This window comes from Hylaeus volcanicus, chromosome 4 (assembly GCF_026283585.1).
Source record: "Hylaeus volcanicus isolate JK05 chromosome 4, UHH_iyHylVolc1.0_haploid, whole genome shotgun sequence".
NCBI classification, from domain to species: domain Eukaryota; kingdom Metazoa; phylum Arthropoda; class Insecta; order Hymenoptera; family Colletidae; genus Hylaeus; species Hylaeus volcanicus.
Genome location: NC_071979.1, coordinates 17,326,430 through 17,347,505, shown reverse-complemented (window position 1 = coordinate 17,347,505; position 21,076 = coordinate 17,326,430). Strand labels below are relative to the sequence as shown.

At 38.5% G+C, this 21,076-nt stretch overlaps 1 protein-coding gene across 2 annotated transcripts in view; it reads right to left on the bottom strand.

Moving 5' to 3' along the window:
* LOC128874660 (myb-like protein A) overlaps window positions 1-21,076 on the bottom strand; it is a 35,346-nt gene that overhangs the window by 9,824 nt on the left and 4,446 nt on the right. For both annotated transcript variants that reach the window (XM_054119590.1, XM_054119591.1), the window contains exon 3: window positions 3,408-3,641. In XM_054119590.1, the coding sequence (XP_053975565.1) occupies window positions 3,408-3,641 (234 nt within the window). The remainder of the gene's footprint in view (window positions 1-3,407; window positions 3,642-21,076) is intronic.

Below are 21,076 nucleotides of genomic sequence, written 5' to 3'. Positions count from 1 at the left end.
GTTTCAATGCGCAGATACTTCCAGAAGTCGAAGAACGTCGACACGGACACGGTAACACCGTCTCGAATTGCGAGTAAACGGTACAATCGAGAACAACTCGGCCCGCTGGCAATGAAACATCGAAACCTTTTGATGGATGAAGAGGCGAGCGTGCGGACTGCGTACGAAATGTTTTTTGAACGAGGAACGACACTCGATTGTGCAACTGCACGCAAGTTGAAGACTTCCGGTTACAGGCTTATTCAAAACGAGCCGTCAGTCATTGGCCATCTTTGACATTTCACGCGTCGGTTTCTCCAATCCTTTCGACTTTCACGAACTGCTCGATGTCCACGATTGCGTAACGAGATATCGCCCTTGCGAGAAATCTGTTGCGAATACAAAATATCGTGGGATAGGTTCTCCCAAATAAACAAAATTCAAGATTCGACCGTATCCACCCTCCAAGCGAGAAGATAATTGGATTTCCTCGGAGAAATTTTAGATTTCCGTAGGCGAGAAAATCGATGAGAACGGTGCACAGGCGGCTTGATGAGCGTCGAACGCAGCTCGCTGGACGGTCAGCAGCAGATGCTCACGTTTCATTATTCAACGTCGGCGTGTCGTCTCGCTGATCGCTGTAAAACGTGGGCCTTATCGAGATGGGACACGTGCCGACAGGAGCAGCTACGATAATCTTCGACGAAGCAGGATCGAAACTTTCTGCTAATTGCGTCGGCAAATTGGCCGTGTCTAACTGGAGCTTCGCCGAGTATCGTTAATTGTCGCCAGAGTGATTAATTGGACACGTAGAGATACGACAAAGGTGATCACAGAAATATAGGTACGGTATGTGTAACAGTTAAACTAGAGTGAGATAGTAATACTCCCTCAGTCAACTTTGAACGAATATCGGATGTTCTGAATTAAATCTGACTCACTTGCCAATTAACCTGCTAACTGCGAAATTTAGTTTTAAAAGAGACGCAGAGTGCGGAGTTAAAATCCAGCAATGACAAGTATACACGTCGAAAGCAGGGCAAACAATCCCATCATAAATTTTACGAAAAACGAGGAAGGACTACATTTTTATTTAACAAAAAAATTAACAATTCGTTTCTGACAATGTTATTCTCACTAAAAGCTCGAAAATTGTCAAAAGATAATAAAATACATAAACCAGAAAATTTGAAGAAAGAAAATAATTTAAAAAATTTCAATTTACTTAGGTGTGATATTTTTCGAAGCACGGTACTACACAAAGTGCCACTTCGCAGGACGTACCCCAATATCTTGACTCCTTATGTTTTCGAAGGTTAGGTACATATAGAAGAAAAATATGCCCCTAAAGTAAATGTGAAACTCTATTAGTTTCAGATGAAAACTGTTCCAAATGAAAACCCTCTTAAGGGAGAATATCAGATAATAAATATTAAATACTGAATACTTGCAATACATTTCTGTCGAAGTAAGATAAGCTTTTCTGAATCATGTTGCTTTATCCCCAACCTGACATTATCACGGTACGCTCTGCGACCCTTCAGTGTCGATGTCATTAGCGTTGCTTACTTCTTTTTACGTCTCTTACATCCACATACCTAAGGAACATCTTTCTGATTATAATAGCCTTCGGAGAGGTAATTCCCCCGTACGTGCACATGCAAAGAAAAATATTCAATTTAAATGAATGGAAGAGGGGAAGAAGAGGAATAAATTGTATCTAAAAGCGTTTAAGGGGCGGCCTGACAATTCCCAAGGTGCGTCTAATGAGAACCTTAGGCGTCACATACCACGCATTGTTCAGTCACGCGCGACGATATGTATTACACGATCCTCGGACATTCTATCCAGGCCTTCCATAAGTTCTCTGTTACAGGTATTTGCCCATTGTCGTGTTACAGGTATTGCGCTATCGTGAGTAAAGAAACATTATCATTGGACCGTAGATTCTACATGTGACACTTGCGATTATGGAAAACACAAAAACGTGTGCAGGAAATCTGCATTTTTACAAAATAAAATACTGAAACCCTCTATGGACCGAATTTCTTTGTTCTGAAGACATTCATTTTGATATTTCAAGTTGATAGTTCTGTCAAACGACATTGTTCATTTAATCATCGATATTGTTATTGGTTATCAGAGACATTATATAATTTAGACAAATATGTACGTTATACACATTAAAATTATTTGTTAAAATGTCGACATATTGGCATGTGACCCGAAAGTTACATAAGCCCATAGAGGCTTAATAAAGTAAGATCTTCATGTAGAACGAAAATATAAATTTTCTTGGATTGAGAGAAAGAAAAAGAGATTACCATTGATAATGTGAGCCAATGAACACGGTAGTTGCGTTCTTCTAGGAGTTAAATAGATAAGGAGCGAATCTTGACGGAGTATGAGTTATAGTGACACAGGGAGCAGCCCTGTACCCTAGTATTTGGATGTACGATATGGAAGAAAGGATAAGCCATTAATCATGGTTCTTATAGAGAAGTTCCCATAAATACGAAGGCGTTGGCGAAGAAAGGGTCGACATTAGATCGATCACATCGGGTAGATGGAGTATACGGTGAACAAGCACTGCGACGTGCAATCGACATGGTTTTATTTTCAACAAAGTTGACGTGATTCGATAATGGTCTATTTTTTAAATTAGCTGCGCAGTAGCTTGTTGACGTGGTCGGAGCACCGATGACTAGAGACGAAAAGTGAGACCGAGGGTTGTTCACGGAGGTTATAGGCGAAAGTATAGCAGAGCTATGAGGGTAATTAGAGATGCTGGCTGAGCTAGAGGTTGCGGTACGCGCAAGAGTTGGGTCCTGGAGTTGAAGATCAAGTGTCATGTTTCGATTGGCAGCATATGTGGGTCAGTCAGAACAACATACGTGCGAGTGAAGAAAGTGACGCGCGTGTAGACGAGTTTCGATCATGTTCAGGCACGGATTAGAGATCGATTCTTGTGGGTGGTAGCAAATAACTCTGTTGAAAGGCAAGTCGAATGGATCTTGAGTTATTATCTTCTCTGATAGTTAACTCTTTGCACTCGAAAGGCGATTGGGAGGCAACAGTCTTTACTCGCAAGCACTTTATCTATTCATTTAGAAAATATTAAATGGTAAACCTTGAAACAAACTTTGAAACAATAAGATTTCTTTTTCGTATTCGACAACTGTGACGGAAATTTGTGTTTAATGTCTTTGTTGTTTTGAAAGTCATAAAGTTCTAATGAATTTAAAATTACAGAACTAATATGAAAGAACATTCGTTATCTGAGATGCAAAGGTACACAAAATGCTAAAATATAATACTCTCGACCGTCAATCTGTGCCTAGAATGTTGTTACTAGTCGTTGAGCGCAAAGAGTTAAACGATGTTGTGTCACGAATTAGAAGCAACTATGTTGTCGTGGATTTACATACCCCAATGTGTTGACCATCGATGAAAAGCTGAGGTAATTGTATCGCCGTCAACCCTAAACGGTCCCTCAACTCGCCTTGCAGCTCTGCGTCGCCGAAAAGGTCCAGTTCGTCGTACTTGACCATGTGCGTTCTCAGGATCTGCTTCACCTTCTTGCAATTGTAGAACGTTTTCCTGACGATACCAGACGTCGTCGTGTAGACCACCACCTTCCCTAATTCCTTCTTTATGTACGCCTGAAAGCAAAAGCAACCAAGTTACTAATGTTCTAACATCTTGATGTTTCTTTTTTTCTATTGAAGCTTTCAAATCTCAAAAGAGAGATTTATTCGCTTTACATGTAGGTTAACAATATATATGTAGAACTAGGATTTGTTGACATGTGTGAGATTATAAATTAATATTACAGTTCTTCAAAAAGATCAATTCCAACGGTGATCTTAGGCGCTTTATAGAAAAAAAAAAAACAGACATACGCAATTTTTACAGATGGTAGTAATAGATCTAAAGGGTCGCACAGATTACTCTGACGTGACGTGGGAACACCCTTAATGCTTCCTCAGTCGGCACTGGTTGCAATTGTCTTAAAATAAATATACAAAACCAAAATGCATCGATATTTATGGCTAAATGCATTGCAGTTAATAGTCTTCTAGACATTGCTTTCAGTAATGTCAACAATATTAATCTCGTTTTTTCAGATTCTCTTAGCGTTCTTGAAAATCTTGCTAAACCTTCAGTAGAAATCAAAACCAATCCCTGTGTCTTTGAAATTTTAAACGAAGTATTTTAATTTTCTACAAAACAAAGATAGCACGGGTCACACCTTGATGTTTAAGTTGCGATATTAATGCTTTTATTTTTTTTATTTTAGAAATGAAACGGTTATATGTAACAACGTCCACGCCATGTGTCCATCGATCGAAATTTCAAGCGTCCATTAGCGAACCCTTGAAATTTAATACTAAGCTTACGCTATGTGCTGCGGTTCGCAACTTTTGATGGACTCAAGTTTCCGCGAATGCCACCGTGAGAGCGTCATTCCGTTGGCTTCGTGATGTTATTCAACGTACAACGGAATATTGTCGTTAAAGTGGATCTAACTGGACCAGAATGGATATTAAATCAAAACTATAACATATGTGGTATTACATGCGGATGTACGGGTAGAACAGTGATGTCAGGACGAATACTGTACAAGTAGTATGGGCCACCTGTTGGTAACTGTTGCACAAGTTTGAAGGTATATTAAGTGGCGTTGGATTGAAAGGGTACGTGTGAACACTTGCTAACTCAGTAACTTTGTTATTTATGTTTAATTGTATAAGACAAACGTTAAATAAAAATATTTTCACCTTTCAGGTAATGTAGCTGACGCAATGACGATTTTAAGTATGATAATAAGATCTTGAAATAACAGTAAATTTAAAAAGTTAGAATAGAACGATGAGAACTTCTGAGTGTAAAGTTAGTTTTCTCGGTATGCTGAAGGGCGTCACTTCAAACACTAGGGTTGTTCTTGGAACTTGAGAGAGGAACCTACGATCGAGATGGAACTATATGGATGACATTGAGCGCAAAGTGCAGCTCGAAATGTACATAAACGGATTCTAAAGTAATAATCGCTGAATTCAATTATTGGAACAATATTAAAAGTTAAAATTTAATGTAATTGGAGATTCAAAATGAAATGTTACATTTACCTACAAATCATATTGTATAACATTTCTCCCAACGCAAGCAAATATCACTTTAAACGCAGCTACCGTTCGCTCTATACTATAATTAGGCTCTATATGAATCTAAATTTGAAGTAGTGTCATTGTTAGAAGTATTTTTTTATTGCAAAAGAAGTTATGAAAAAGTGACAAGAAAATAACGCTCTTTTGTGTAATATAACTAAGAAATGTAGTCCTAAACCTATTTCTCTCCTTAACGAACGATACCTTTGCTTGATGCTGCATCACAGGCAACGTGCGCCATTGAAAGTTCGATCCTCGTTTAAATTTGCATGCGTTTGCTAGCCGATGCTCGTAAGGATATTCCGATCGGCGCGGGCGGTCCATTGTATCGCTAAATCCATTTCATTAACCCGTAAGCGGTAACCGTTTACGCGATACGTTCTACAACGTTTGCCTGTAATTGTGTACCGGCACTATTTACATACTGCATTCACGATAGACGATCAGGTGAAGGTAATGGACTTCACGTAGGCATACCGTGAACGTGGGTGTTACAAGATAATGACAGTCAACTTGATACATGCGGAATCAGAAACGGGACCGAGATGCAGAGGAACACGCGCCTACAGAAGTGGCGTATTATGTAATTGGATTGAGAGGCGATTAGTAGCGCAGAAACAGGTGGACAACTGTGCCCACAACGATGGGAAAGAGATCCCACAATTGATAGCATTTCGAATTTATGCGTGCACCACTGATGCTACTTACAGTTACCCAAGAATCGATTCATGCTTGGTTGATGCATAAAAACACACATAGAGCAACTGTGTAATTCTACGTTTTAATCCTTGAAGGGGATCCTGTTTAAAAAGGAAACGAAATTTCAATGTTAACAATAGTACAATACTACATCATACTCAAAATTCCTAATTATTAATCTCGATATCGTTATTATTTTAACGATCATTTTCCATTAGAAATACCATGAAACCATCCTGTATTTTTAATACAGTTAATGTTTCGAGTAGCATTATTTTCCGCAGGAATTTACGATAGGTATTTTGAATATCGCGTGGCGAAAATACGCTGAATTCCCATAACGCGTAGCGGGACATCGAGATTTGCAGTTATATGCACCAGTTTACGCGGCAGGAGCACGTAGATCTGCCCGTTTGTATTCGCGATTCGCGTCGCTTTTCGTAAAAGCGGAGAGGCGAAAAATTGCTATATTTAAAGAAATATAAAACCACGGTGTAAAATATAATAAATTCATCACGTATCGTTTAGATAATCGTCTGCGACAATAACTCGATTAGTACTAACTCGAGAGTCTGAGGAAACGTTTCCCGTGCCAACTCCCAGTTTTTTCTTTATGGAAGGAAATAATCGAGTCGGTGTTCTCACCGTACGCGTGTTACTCAATCCACGAGCAAAGCGATCAAGGCTAAGGAATATTATAGATCTCCGCGCGGCCACTTTCAACGGGACCGCTAATGAACACGCATTACACGTTCGCGGTTTGGCGTATAAACCGGATCCGTCGATCCAGGTGCATGATCGACGCGATAAAAGGAAACTATAATTGCATAGGAATGCTAGGTAGGATCCTGCAGGTTGATTTCTTCCACGCGTCAACTCGCCTACTTTTATCCCGTCGCGTGAGCAGTAATTCGCTAATTGCTCGATTTAACACCAGATCGTCGCAACGAGTTACAAACCAAACATTGCAAAACTCGAGCACGAATCGTACACGACTGCGATGCTCTGAAACTGATGACTATAGATGGCGGTCAAAGAGCTCAAAAAATCTAGATCAATTCGTCGAGATTACATTCAAGTATATTCTAAAAATTAATAACCTCCCGAGTTACTGAATTACGTTAAGATGTGACTGAGAATGCAAATGATTAATAAGGATCAATTTAAGCATTGCAAAAGTCTTCAATGCATAAGAAAACGAATTACGACATTGTAATGCGCAAGTAAAGAAAGTAAGAAGGTATTAATTACAATTACATTGTGAATCTGAGCTACAGTTAAATGCTATTACAAAGTAAACTTTTAGTTACTGAAGTTCAGTACAATTACTATAGAAGTGACGCGAACAATGGTTTGGAACAAATCAATTTAATTGCTGGTAATTATACACTGACAATCAGAGATGAGCGAAATGTAATTCGAATAATAGACGGCGCATGAGAACGTGTTGAGATTTAATTGCTGTTTAATTTATTTTTATTTATTGACATATTTCATACTAGTTAATATTTCTTTCTAGCTTAGCAATTAAAATTGAAATAATTAGTTTGCTGTAAGAATGAAAGGAAAGAAATATACATACCGCAATGTTCGTTGTAAAATATTTCATTTTATAATTCAAACTAATTGTGATTCAATTAGTAACTATTAGAAAGTGGTGTATCTAATTTCGTTATTCGAAATTTTGATCTAGATAGAAACATTGCCCATCTCTACGGCAGATACATTTAAATGGTTGAAATATCGCGGGATGGTAAGATTAGAATTTCATTTGGAGTGTCGTTGTTAAAGAGCGTCTCGATTTTCACGAAGCCTTGATATTCGCATGACTTCACTGGAAGAAAGCAGACGAAGAAAGAGCCGCGTTTCCACCGCCCAGGTGAATATGAAATTATGAAAGACGTAGAAGGGCAATTACGGTAACCTTCGCAGCAACCTCGCATCTCGTACTATTAATGTCGATGAACTGGATACACTGGAATCCATGGAAACCTCAGCAAGGACATCTATTTCTGTTTCATCGTCCTTGGTCCTTTTCATCTCTATCCAACAACACGTTACACAATTACGATAGAAAATATTTCAATAAAAGTCACAATATTTCACGATATGTTAACAATTTTTCTATAGACTTTCCAGGACATTTTTACGTTTTCATTGAAATTCCAAGGTACATTTTATTCGTATAACAACTTTCGTTTCGATCAGGATGTTTAGTCCTTTTCAAGGTTTTAAGTGTTGACATTTTTAACGCGAGTGATGTAGGAAAACAAATCTCCGCGTATGACAAGGTTTTTCTAGGCTGTTATTACAGGAATTACACGCGTCCAACGTGTGACAGTCGCGGAACACACGGTACGTTATTATTTAGATTCGATGTTTTGCTAACATTTCTTGCACCTCTTCTGTTACGTCACGGATTATCAGAGTCACGAAAACAGTGAGTCGTATAAATGTATACCTCTGGGTAATTTACAAGATAACCAGGGCTGAAGTTACTTAATTACAGACATTTTTTGCCACGTTGCCTCTGTCTGCGATGAGGCAATTATTCCCATTATTCGTGGAAGCTATGGTCGAGTTTAATTTTTCTTCGACTATAAAAATAACGTTACGAACTCAGTATTACGCCTTTGGAAATAATTGTGTATTTAAGTTTGCATTATTTGTGCGTGGTTTTTATATCGTTTTAAAGATTGCAACACGGAAGTAGCAACTAGAATTGGATTACCATAAATGGATAATAACAGAAACATTTCTGAAACACAATTTTTAGAGACGTGAGTATATTATTTTAATTATACGGCCAGTATCACTTGCCAATCTAAATTTCATTGCTACGGAATAACTATATCACAGCCACCATTATGCAACTATTGTGACGAGTCCATTACAGTAAAACATTTAATTGAAGAATGTCAGGGATTGTAGAGATTAAACTTTCAAATAGTATATAAACAATTCTTAACAACAGAAATGAATTCCTTAAATTAGTCCACATATTAAGGAAATATAACATCTAAATAAATTATAATTAAATTGTAATGATTGGCGTGGTCACTAATAACTTTGTAGTTGATGTGACCTTAAATAAAGTAGTTAAAAAAAAAAGGAAAAAAGCAGTAGTGGAATTCTGTTTCTGTTGTTTGGTTACTTATGACATGTAAATTGCTTGGTAAGAGTGTCATTCTAAAATATGTATGTTTTCGAAGACAGATTCTTACAATCATTCGCAGGAACGAAAAGTCGAGTAGGATCAGAGATCATCACGGATCAGCAATTAATTACGTCGGGAATGGCTCTAGACGTTACAGCGGACAAATGACATCAGCGACGATTTCTCTGTAAGTGGGATAACACTTATTCGCAAGATCCAGTCGACTGGAATTTTCTGAGAAGTCTCGAGAGTTGCTGCGTCTCGATGCACAGAAGTTTAATGGAATGAACCTGCCGAGGTAGGTATTGCTATGCTCAGCGCGCGGTCGTGTGTTTTCATATTTTAGAAAGGAAAAAAACCAGTCTCGTTCTCGTAAATTGCGTGCAGTCAAAGCCGTCTGTACATGCGCACGAAAATCACGCGACCACCATCGTCTCTCGCTTTGGTATAACACAATGTACCTTTCCCTTTTTAATTACATTAAGATGATGATTCTAAAGCAAGCGCAAGAGTCGACAGATGAGCATTTTTAGTCCGATTGTACCAGATACGGAATTTAATTTGTTGCAATCGTTTCCGTAAACGATCACGTTTTCTCTGGGTTTAAGATGATTCACTGTTCGAGTGAAATGTGTGCTAGACACTGCTGCTTAATGTAGGGTAACCGACATGCTCTCGGTAATCGTGACGTGGTTGTAGTAACAGTCTTACAATCAGTATAGGAATATTAGGTTTCTGGATTAACTTTTTCTGCCTTTGGATTTTAATTTTAGTCGACTGAAGAGTTATCATTTTCATTGAAACTTATTTTAGTTTTAGTCCGGATGTTTACACACATCGTTTAATTACATTTTTCATTCGAGACTCGTTCGATGCATCGTGTAGGAAAAATATTCCCGGTCGTTTAATATTGATTGGCTGCCACGTTCACGCAACTGTAGCTTGAAGTCCGATTAGCAGCTAACGATGAATTCTACCAATAAATAGTTACTTAACCTGAATTCAGGATATCTCTACAAGCGTTGACGATAAAATTCCCTAATTCACGGCGTAGGCGTAATAGGTGGCAAACGAAGGAGGGTTAACAGATGAAATTGTTCGATGAACAGAGATTGGACGGAGCGCGTAGAAACTTGAACATTATCTCACCATTTCGTTGAAGATCTGGATTACAACAGAGGGAGGTTAGATCTCGACTCGATGAAGATTAGTTTTTTCTGGCCTCCTGAGAAAGGACTCGTTCCCATCTTTCCTCGAAGCTGTTAGAAAGTTTCCAGACGCCGCAATGGTACGCATTCCTTTACGATTTATAAAGATGGCGAATAAAGTGTCATTATCTTTATTTGCTCCTCCTCGCGGATGGGGAATTTTATTTAACGCACGAACATCGTAATATTGCGACTTGATCCTCGCCAGGTTCGTTTCTTACTATCGAATCGGCGAGAGAAATTCGAATATTATGTAGATATATGTAGTAATTTTTGTACAGAAGCCACATATTTTAAGAAACGTGTACATGTCACTTTTGGAGCATCACAACTGATGTTGGAGAAAGTGTGAGTTTTGTCACATAGTTCTATGGATTTCTGGGAAATTGCATTTCCTTGGCTGCACTCGCATAGTTGTAAACAGATCTAACCCAATTGACCAATCAAAGTCACTCCTCTGACTGTGAATCATGTCAGATATTACTTTTGCTTGTATGCCATGACAGTTTCCTCTGAATTTCAGTGTGTAGTAATCACAGTACGACCAAAATGCGGTTGACTCCTCATGCAAAAACAAGTGTAGAATACTTGCTCGTATAACCAACAAAAATAAATTTCTTTTTCATTTTCTATCATTAACAAATTAACATCAGTAACATTAACTTAAGTCTATATGAAAATTATATTAAGAGTCAAATTACTTTCTAGTTGTATCGCGATTATTGGAACACCCTATATGTATTTCGAAGCGAGTAATTTGACGCCATACGTTGCACGTATGCCACGATCTCCAGTGTCTCAAATTAATTACTACCATAATCGGATGCGTTCAGACTGTTCCATGCTGTAATTAAAATCAAATATTCCTAAAATTTAATCAAATTCCAGCTGCAGTTTCAATAATAGAGTTTAGAATTGAAAATTTTCTTTCATTTAATACCTAAAATTTTGTTACGTGAAAAATGAAATTTGTTTGAACTTTAATAAATGAATTCTACGGAAGCGCTAGGTGCGCATTCTCAATACGCTGGAATAAATTGTCGTGCATTTTAAAGACAAACTTCATCGACTTCTTCGTTCATTTTTAATTAATGATTCCATATAAAACTTAAAAAATTCCCACCTCGGTTTCAGCAAAATAGTTTAAAATTTAAAGTGCTTTATCTAGATGAAATCAATATTATATCATTTATATTATACTTTTAAATGAAATCTGTGTTTGCAATTTTATTGCCTCGTCGAAAAGTCGACTAATAGGTATTTAAAAAAAAGAAATAACATTGCATGCACTTAGGTGTGAGTACGAAGGGGTTAATTAAGTATTCCATGGTTCATTCGGCACGGCGCCTATTTCATTGGCACGGGATCAACATGCATGAACTCGATTTTCAACGCGGTTAGTAGAAAGAAGGAAGGCTTGTTTTGACGAATTTCCAATTATGTGCTTTCACTTCCTCATTATTCTCAACGTAGGCTTACTCGCGATCGCTGTACTAATTTTTTAATCAGGCAGAAACATCGATTTCTCGCGTCAATTTACAGTTTAATTATCGGGGAGTTCATTGTTCACGGACCGTGATCTTATAAAAAGAAGACCAATTAAGTCACGGTATTAAAAGTGCTGCTTCATTTACATGACAGGTAGAAATTATACTGCTCGAAATAATTAAAGGATCCTCGGCTCCGGTAGTTCCTAGCATGTGTGACGATGCACACCGGTGTGTAGCGAACAAATTTCTAACAAAAATAATGATAACGATGTATTTGCAGATGAGCTTTCGTCACTTGAAAATTACTCAAAAGAATATTCTTAGAATATGTTTACTCAACTGTATCAAAAATCCCTTTATAGTATTAATGATGTTTCCCACTTTGAAGAGGAGTGCTCTGTGCGTTGGTCTGTTCTAAACCTGTTTGCGTGGAACAAAAGGTTGAGAGGCATTGTACTGGAAGAATATCATCGTTCTTCAGAATATTTCTTTACACATTATTCGCGAATCACGGCCTGTACACAATTTTTTATTCCTCCAACTTATTCTGTATTGAAACGCGCTGGTAAATCTTTTATCCATCAGCATTTCGTTCAACTTTTTCTGAGTTCTTTCGGTCTGTTTTGTTCCGTGGAATATCTTTGAGGTTAGATTTAAAAGCAGTCTTTGGCTGTAACTCGCCTTTATACAGTTACGCAATTACTCTGTTGTCTATACTTTCCATCGTTTATTGCATCGCGAGGAATTTGAATCCTTCCAATCACGAAGTATAACCAATATCCTACATCGAGCCAGCTACACTGCCGCTCAAAAGTATGTGAACACTTCCTTAATTGGAATAAGTATGTATCTAAATAAAGTTACGAATTTATTAATGAAGATCATTTATGTTTCTATATTTAGTTTGTGCTGTATTAGAGAACATATTTTATTTAATGTCTCATCAGTAATAAGATAAAAGCAATTCAAACTTTTCATTAATGTATCCACCGTGGGCTCTTAACATTTCTGTTAGCAATCTTGATAGACAAGCTATTAATCCAGCTAACTAGTAATTTTTTCGTTGTATGCGAAGTAACATTACTCCCTCTACTTTTTAATATCTCATCACAAATGTTTTCCAAATGTTGGTTCTAAATGATCCCACTCAAAACATTAGTATTATTAAATGTTACCAAATACACATCCGAAACAGAATATAGTAACAAACAATTTCGTTATTTTGCGTCCATCAGCCTGCACAGTCAAATAGTCTCAAACATTCAATCTACAACGTGTGTTTAATTAAAAATTCACACTGGATCCCCAACATGGTCGATTTGCAAGAAAAACGAGTAATCCTTCCATTTACGAAGCACAATCGACCATCGTCGCTCCAAGCAGGGGCCTCAAATGCAAATTTCCCTCGCTTGGAGCCTTCTCAGCGAGGACATTCGCGTGTTTTCGAAACGCTTACGAATTCCAGGGAACGTCGTTAATTGACGTGCGACGACAGGAATGCCGAATTAGTCGAAGAAAGTGCGCTTTCATAAACGCAGCTTAATTATTTATGCACGATCGACGGCGGCTGCGCCGCAGAAATGTCAACGACGCCGTGAATGGAAAGTGGCTAGCTGGCCTATTGTCGGTGCATGACGGCCGTGGAATCGCTTCTTTCTCACGGACCGTTCGTTTTTTCCGCGCTCCCGTGTCGCCGCAATTACCGCGTTTCTTCCATACGCGAGACGCTAGGAGGATGTCAGGTGGATGCACAATGGGGGACTTGTGGAATTCATAGATCGACGTAAATAATTTACTAACGAGGAAGATCTGCGAACTCTCTTTTGTTGACACTGATGAATCTTTGCAGGTTTGAGGAATGTACACTGCAATAATATCTATTGGCAATGCACAAGATTTACTGACATTCCATTTCGAATAAAGCCACATCTAAATATTAGGTCATCTCATAAGTTCGTTCTGCAGACTGAGTCAATATTTAATTAAAAGAACTACAGAAATTTTCTAGCGACGGTGTAATAATTATGTCAGAAAGGTGGGAAAATATTGTAAAACGAGAGAGATTACTATTTCTTATAGCACTTAAGGGTACGTTTTACATATTAATAATAGCAGAAAAATAAGTGGCATGAACTTGTAGGACGACCTAATACAAATAAAATTGATCTATCTTGGATTATGAATGAAAATTGTGTATATTTTTTGTTCAAGTCTTGAAATCCATGTGTATCACAATATATGTAGCACCGCATAGGAGAGCAAGCTTGAAGGGGTTAATTAATTGCCGGACAAATTTGCATTCTCGCTAAAGTCACGGTCTCGTGGGAAGCAGCTTGGGAAACACGCCGTAGTTCCACGGAATGACGTAAGGCTAATGATGTACCACGCGGCAGAGGCGCGTCGTTAGCTGCGCGTTAAAAGAAGCAACAATTGCACCATTTCTAGAAATATCGGATGATCTTGCGCTGAGAGTTTCTCGCGGCAACCCCAACGCGATATATTATGATAGAATCGTAATTATTTACCTACGTTTCGATTGAGCTATTTCTCGGTAAACTGTGTCATGAGCTCAAAAGAGTAAACCATCGCACTAACCGGAGGTTGGGATGACGCAGGGTTTGTAGTGGATGACACCGTGTCCAAGTAACAGGTAATATACTGTTCACAGGTGTGGAGAAAGTTGTGGTTCGTAAAAAATGTATCTTGAATGAAAAGTTAGATGAGACCAGATGTTATGGGAGAAGTTATGACGTGCCAGTTTGCAATACGAAGTTCATTGGATTAATCCCATTAGCTATAGGTTAGAGTAACACAGGGTTCCTAGGATTTAGACGACAGTGTCTACATTCACAGGCGTGGAGAAAGTTGGAATTTGCGAAAAAGGTATTCTTAAATGAGACGTCACGTATAGATCAGATCAGGTGCGTTGCACCTAGAGAAGAAGTTACGAATTGCAAATTTACTATGTCTGAAGTTCACCTGTACCCTATAGCGAGGACGTACAGCTCTGTGCCGTGGATCGCTGGCGTTCCCGTTACGACATTTCGAGTATCCCAGCGTTTCCGTTATAGATTTGATAAACCGGTTTCAAGTACAGCCAGATTCCCGAAATTTTGGGTTACCAGTGCGAGCCCGCATACGCGCGTACACCTGTGTTATGTAAAATTCGACATTTACTAACGGTACACGAACGGTGTATCCATGACTTTGTGTGTCAGAAGTGGATTATATGTAAAAATGGAGTTTTTCAATAATACTACAAAATACAGAATATTCCAGCATCATACAACGTAGCAAGATACAATGCAATACTACATATCGCGACACAGTATAATACAGAAAAATATACAATAATGCAAAATATTCCAGCAAAATAGAGCATAATACTACATAATACTGAATATTCCACCACCATACAGCATTATACACAGTCTAATAGCATAATGCAGTAGGATACAACGTAAAATATCTATCTATGTGTAAAAATGAAGTTTTTCTATATCATTTCAAGTATTTAATTGTTAGTGTTTCCCATAAGTCTTTGGAATTCACCGATAACGCGACTAATCGAAGCTACGATTATGCCTCCTTCCTCGTCGTTTCTCTCGAGCTGCCGTTACGGTCGGAGGCTTCGAAACGAAGGAGTACCTTTTTGCACAGCACGCTAATGGCTACGGTTACGGTTACGATTGGATGCATCGTTGGATATTTTTACGCTAGACATACCGAGAATTGTGGAAAACGAAAGAAACTCGCGGCGCTGTCGAAGTGCACTCCAGCCTGGCTATGGAAGAACTAGGGCATGTTTGGAATTTTATAAAATGGCAACTATTCACGATATTAGTTTGCCGTTCACTGCACAAATCGATCAACTCCACTTTTTGAAAAATCTTAAATTTAAGTATCAAAGCATTTGGTATAGTCAACTTTTTATATTTATAACTTCTCAACTTCTTGTTTTATGGAGTTAATCGATTTGTGTAGTGAACAGCTCATCTCTTACTAAAAAGCATGAATTACTTCGTAAACGAATATGAAATAGATTATCTATCTTCAAATCAAACTGCAAAATTAGACGCATCTACAGGATGAGTCGGAAATTAATCATTGCAATTTTTGATCTGCTTCTGACAGGTTGACAAGTAACAAATTTTGCAAACAAACATTCATCTTATTCAGCGTCATTAGTGACACTTCGATATTTACCAAACGTCGTGTTGAAAGATTTCGGATCAGCGGACAGTTTGAAGGCATTCGTTACATTAATAGCACTTTTGTGAAAGTCGCCAGTGGTCAGTCTCCGTGAAACGTGCAGGCCGTTAAAGTGTTACGAAGCGTGTAGTATTTAACGTAACAAACAAAGAAAACTTAATAAACGTGGAAGTTAAATGATCCAAAAAACGTTACCGACTATTTTCGTCTGTTCAGCCTAGAATACTTGCCTCCAATAATATGATCAGCGACTGGAGATCCGAAAACTATACTCGAGGCTCTGTTTCACGTTTCCAGTACTCGTGCATCACAAGAGGCGCAGCAGCCGAGGAAGACGACGAAATAAGGAGACCAGAGAGAAGGTTGAACGAATCCAAGAGGAGGTTAAAGCTGCTGATCGCTGGCGCTGTCGCCACGGTGGCCTCTTTGACCCGCTTTCTCTTTTCCCACCCGATTTGTCTCATGGACATGCCTGCCGCGTTTTCTTTAACCGGGAAATTCATGATACCTGGCTTTTACCACTTGTTACACTGGAGTCGATTCGGAGTCAAGGTGGTACTCTCGTTAGAAACGTCATTTCTTAGGTGATGTTCAAGATTTTATTCAGAAACAAGTACGAGATCAAGAGATATTTGTCACACATGTACAACCATGTTTCGAGAAGAAGCACGCCAATTTTCGTGTAATTATCTCAGATGTCTGAGATCATCATGCGATGCTACTAGAAGTTCCTAGTCACATAGTTCGGTAGATTTCTCTGACACTAATGGACAAATCAAGATGAAATTAGAACCCTGAATTATTCTTACTGAATGTTAACAAATATTGTTAAAGGATAGACAACGGAATAAGGCTTTTCATAAAAAAAATGGGGGAAACGTTGCAAAAACAGGTGATAATTCATTCGTAACGTCCTTCGCGGAGAGGAATTGCAAGAACGAAAAGGCGGAAGCAGTGCGCAGAAGTGGGTCGGCCGTACTCGCACGATTCCGATTATCGGTTGTAGCCACTTCGCGGTTCATTCAACCTTCGCGGCGCGGTTACATCGCGCCGAACGAGCACTTTCGAAAATTGTTCGGCAAGAAACGCATCGACCAGAAGCGTGGACACGAATAAATTTACGTTACAACATTGCCACATTGAACCGTGGCGCAATCCGCAAAGAAATGGCGCTATTTTTTTACAAAAATCGCTCGAAAATGCGAAACAACTCCCAATCGCTAGTACACACAGGTTTTCCAAGGGAATTATTCTCCAAAGGTCAGCTGGCGAGGTTAGTCGCTTAAAGCACTTTTCATCGACCTGATTTCCTCGACTTCTATCGCGCAGCTGGCACGAAGTACAAAGAGCATTTGAATCTTTGCTCGCTCTCGGGCCAAATAAGCATCGACGGTGAAATAGAACATGAAGCGTGACATGCCGCCTGCCCATAAGTGTCGATTTCGAACCGCGCGTAGCCAGAAACGATCGAAAAGAAAGTTCCTCGTTGAACGATGAAGTGGGTCGGGTGTTTCTGGCGCGTTTATCATCGATCACTTCACCTTCTTCGTCAGGAGGTCGTCAGACCCTCGTCCGAAGTGGGTTGCCCCCGTGGTTGCCCGTGCGAATTAGTTTCGACAGAAATATATGCTGCGCGCGGGAAAGTAACCGTCGATTATAACCGACGGTATTAAGCTGCGGACGCACGCATCGATAACTTTCTTCGCGGAAGTAACAGATCTCTTTTTTTGTTGCCACAAACTGAAAAAAGTCTTTAAATTGACGTTTAACGTCAACAGAAAAACATTCAAAGCGTACCTACTGAACTTTCATTCGGCATACTTGTTCTACTTACAGTTTTTCTCACCGATCACGAAACGATATCTTCGGTCGGGGATTTGTTCGAGGCACCGATTTAATCGATAATTATTCGTGAAATGCGCTTTGAAGGGATCCGAGAGACAGCGGCGGTTTATTCTGTCAATTATGCTACGTTACAAATTATGTTTAATTGCCCGTGTGTCTGCGATACAAGGAGATACCCCCGGGCGGTTTTTAATTAAATTTTCAAGTTAAGAAACGGACCGACCAGTCCCCCGTTCGCGCTCCACCACGGGGTCTTTAATTTAGTGCGAACATTCCAAAACTGGATTACTCGACCGGTTAGGCTCCGACGTTTTAATTACACGCGTAATGCTAGTTAATCGCTCGCGAAGTTGCTATACCGGCGCGAGCGCGCGTTTTCGTTCAACTAGGGACACAGGTGTTATCAGGTCGATGTGTCGCTACATATTTTACATATAATCCACGGTTAGCGGAGAATAATATTTGGTACACAACCGGTACAGATTTGGACAGAGAAAAACTGGTTAACGAAAAATAGTCGAAGTGTACGCATTCTGTAAACAAATACAGCTGCTACAAATTTATTCAAATGTAAACTGCGCAGTATAAAATATTTCATGTATATTTACAGCAATGTTGTAATGCTATAGTTATATTTTTAATATCGCAACTGCACGATTGGGTAATGTTGCATTTACAGGTTATTTATATTGAAAATGTATGTTAATTTAATTCTGATTTATATATTTAATATCATCTTATTCGTGGAATGTATTTACAGATTTATTAAACGGAATTTGTACATATGAAGCACTCATTGAACTAAATGGATTGGATTCCCAATAATTAATTTTAATACCGACGCTAAATAGACTTAATCGGCTTGGTTTGCACGAATCATTTCATGCACGCGTGTATAATTTTAACGCAGAGTATTAATTGCTTTTTGGTCGCAGCCTTTTTAATATCGATCAATTTTTAAACTTCAAGTACTCTTCTCCCTCTGAAAAGTAATTATTGAAAAATCCAACAGGAATTTCTAGAATCTATTAAATAATCCACTCGAGTATCCTCAACCGTGGATAGGAAAATTATTTTCCACGTATATCCAAATTTCGGCTTTCATGGGCAATTCTGTACAATTTTTTTTACTTCCTCGTTGAACTTTTATATATATCTATGAATGTAATTATTGAAAAATAAATTGCGAAAATTAATTGAATCCAAAGGTTTTCTTACTACTGAATAATTCAGCAGTGAAACTATTAAAATGTAAACGGAAAAGTGATAATAAATAGGGATTGGGAAATTACCTTTTCTACGGGATCGCATCTATGTTAGTGTTCCATTAACTATTCATGAAACAACAGATTGAAATAACACCATATATTACCGTCTGGCTTCTATGTTAAACTTCGTTAGGCAAACTAGACAGGCAAATACGCGAAGCTTAGAACACACAAACATTATAACCAATCAAATAAATTGAATGTACACTCTGTACAATTGAACACACGATTTTGGGAGCGTACGTTAATATTGGATTAATGTTAACTTAATGATGTGAATACGTACTACCATCACAGTAGCTTCCAATTAATAACCCTTTAATAGGAACACAGTTCATCGGTGATAATTTCCCCGCATTGACCATATTTATACTCAATTACTTTTTCCATCTTACAGGCATCTATTTTAATTTCATTGTTTCCATTGTTTCGCATAGACTGAACTTTCTAGCCCCGTGAAACTCGATAAACGCGATGATTACATCAACGATGTGCATGAAATGCGTTACATCAACGATAATGCGCGATAACGGTGAGAAGGAGTCTTCCAGGAACTGGTAAGTATCTCTTTCCATCGATGCATCTCGATGAATAATGCCCCGACTCGCACACACCAGGAAATTACGACAGCGCTTTCCGTCCGTGTGCGTTCTCTTATGTCAGAGATATCTGACGTTAGTTTTGTATTGTTAAGCACGCGGAAGTGACTTCCTATCCCTCGTTTTTTCATCGCTTTAACTACCGTATGTGACTGCAGGTGGAACCTCCTGTAGCTTTTATTTGAACCGTAGAACGCCACGCGGGGCGTTTAACCCTTTCGCATTCCTAAGTCATGTTAAACTCGACGTGTTCCGCTCGAGTGGTTCCCGTATCGAGCGGATCTCGAATTCTTTTCGTCAATTAAACGTTGTTGCGTGTTGTGTGCTGATAATTTTCGGTAAAGCGCGTATTGTTCGCCCGTAATATAGAAGAGCATGGTGCCAGAAATAATAAGATCTTTAGACATAAAATAATAATACTATAATACTTGAAACTTTGATTTAAAAAACTTGAATTTTAATTATGTACAGTCAGTCACATAAGTATTCGTATCCTCTATGTTTATTGAAGAAATTTGTCCAAATTGAATGATGGATTTTATGTTTCCATATCAATTTTTCAGTATAAATATACACGTGCGTAAAATTTATTCCTGTACATATTCATAATGAAACATTTATTTGGAAATATTAAGCTTACCATTTAATTTAGACAAATGTGTTCAATTGAGATAAAAGATTCTCTCGCAAGAACCTGAAACGAGAGCTGATAAATATAAGTAGATTCAGCGAGTATTGGACAGACGTGAACTAAATCACATTCAATCGTAAGCGTGCTTCGAGAATATTAAGATTCGATTATCTAGAACTTGAAGCTCTCTTGTAAAAAGGTGTTATTCCACATTTTATAGTTTCAATTATAGCTACAGATCTACCGCACACGTCGAACTAAAAAGTTAAAATACTATGAATTTGCGCTTTTACCACGTATCGCGTTTCGAATTCTAGACAAAAAGTGGAAATTACAGCCTTTTTGATTTCATTTTTCCAGCAAAGGCAAGAACGGTACAGTTACATCGCGGCGGTTACAGATTACCTTCTAACGAGTGGTCTAATCTTAGCTTTGCAAGAGATTCTTTCTCGGTACTCCTTGTGCTAGAACATTGACCGTAGCAACGTCTGGTGTTCTCCTTTTTTTCTTTCTAATGAAGCGCGTTAAGAAACCAAGGAAAATTGTCGCTAAGTAAATGACTCCCGTAAATGTACCTGTTGCGTGGAAGGTTTAAGAAACATGTTGCGAAAGCGGTCATTACGTTGCTTTACAAGCGAATATTGTACAATCTGATACCTTCTCTTGCATCAAAGGTGTTCGCGTTGTGTATGCGGAGATAGTATCTTTGATCAATAACGCCATTAAGAAAACCAGTGTTACGGAAAATAGGGAGCATATAGGGTGGAGCGAAATTTCCACTATAAACAGAGACACCGATGGTTGGTTATATATTATAAAA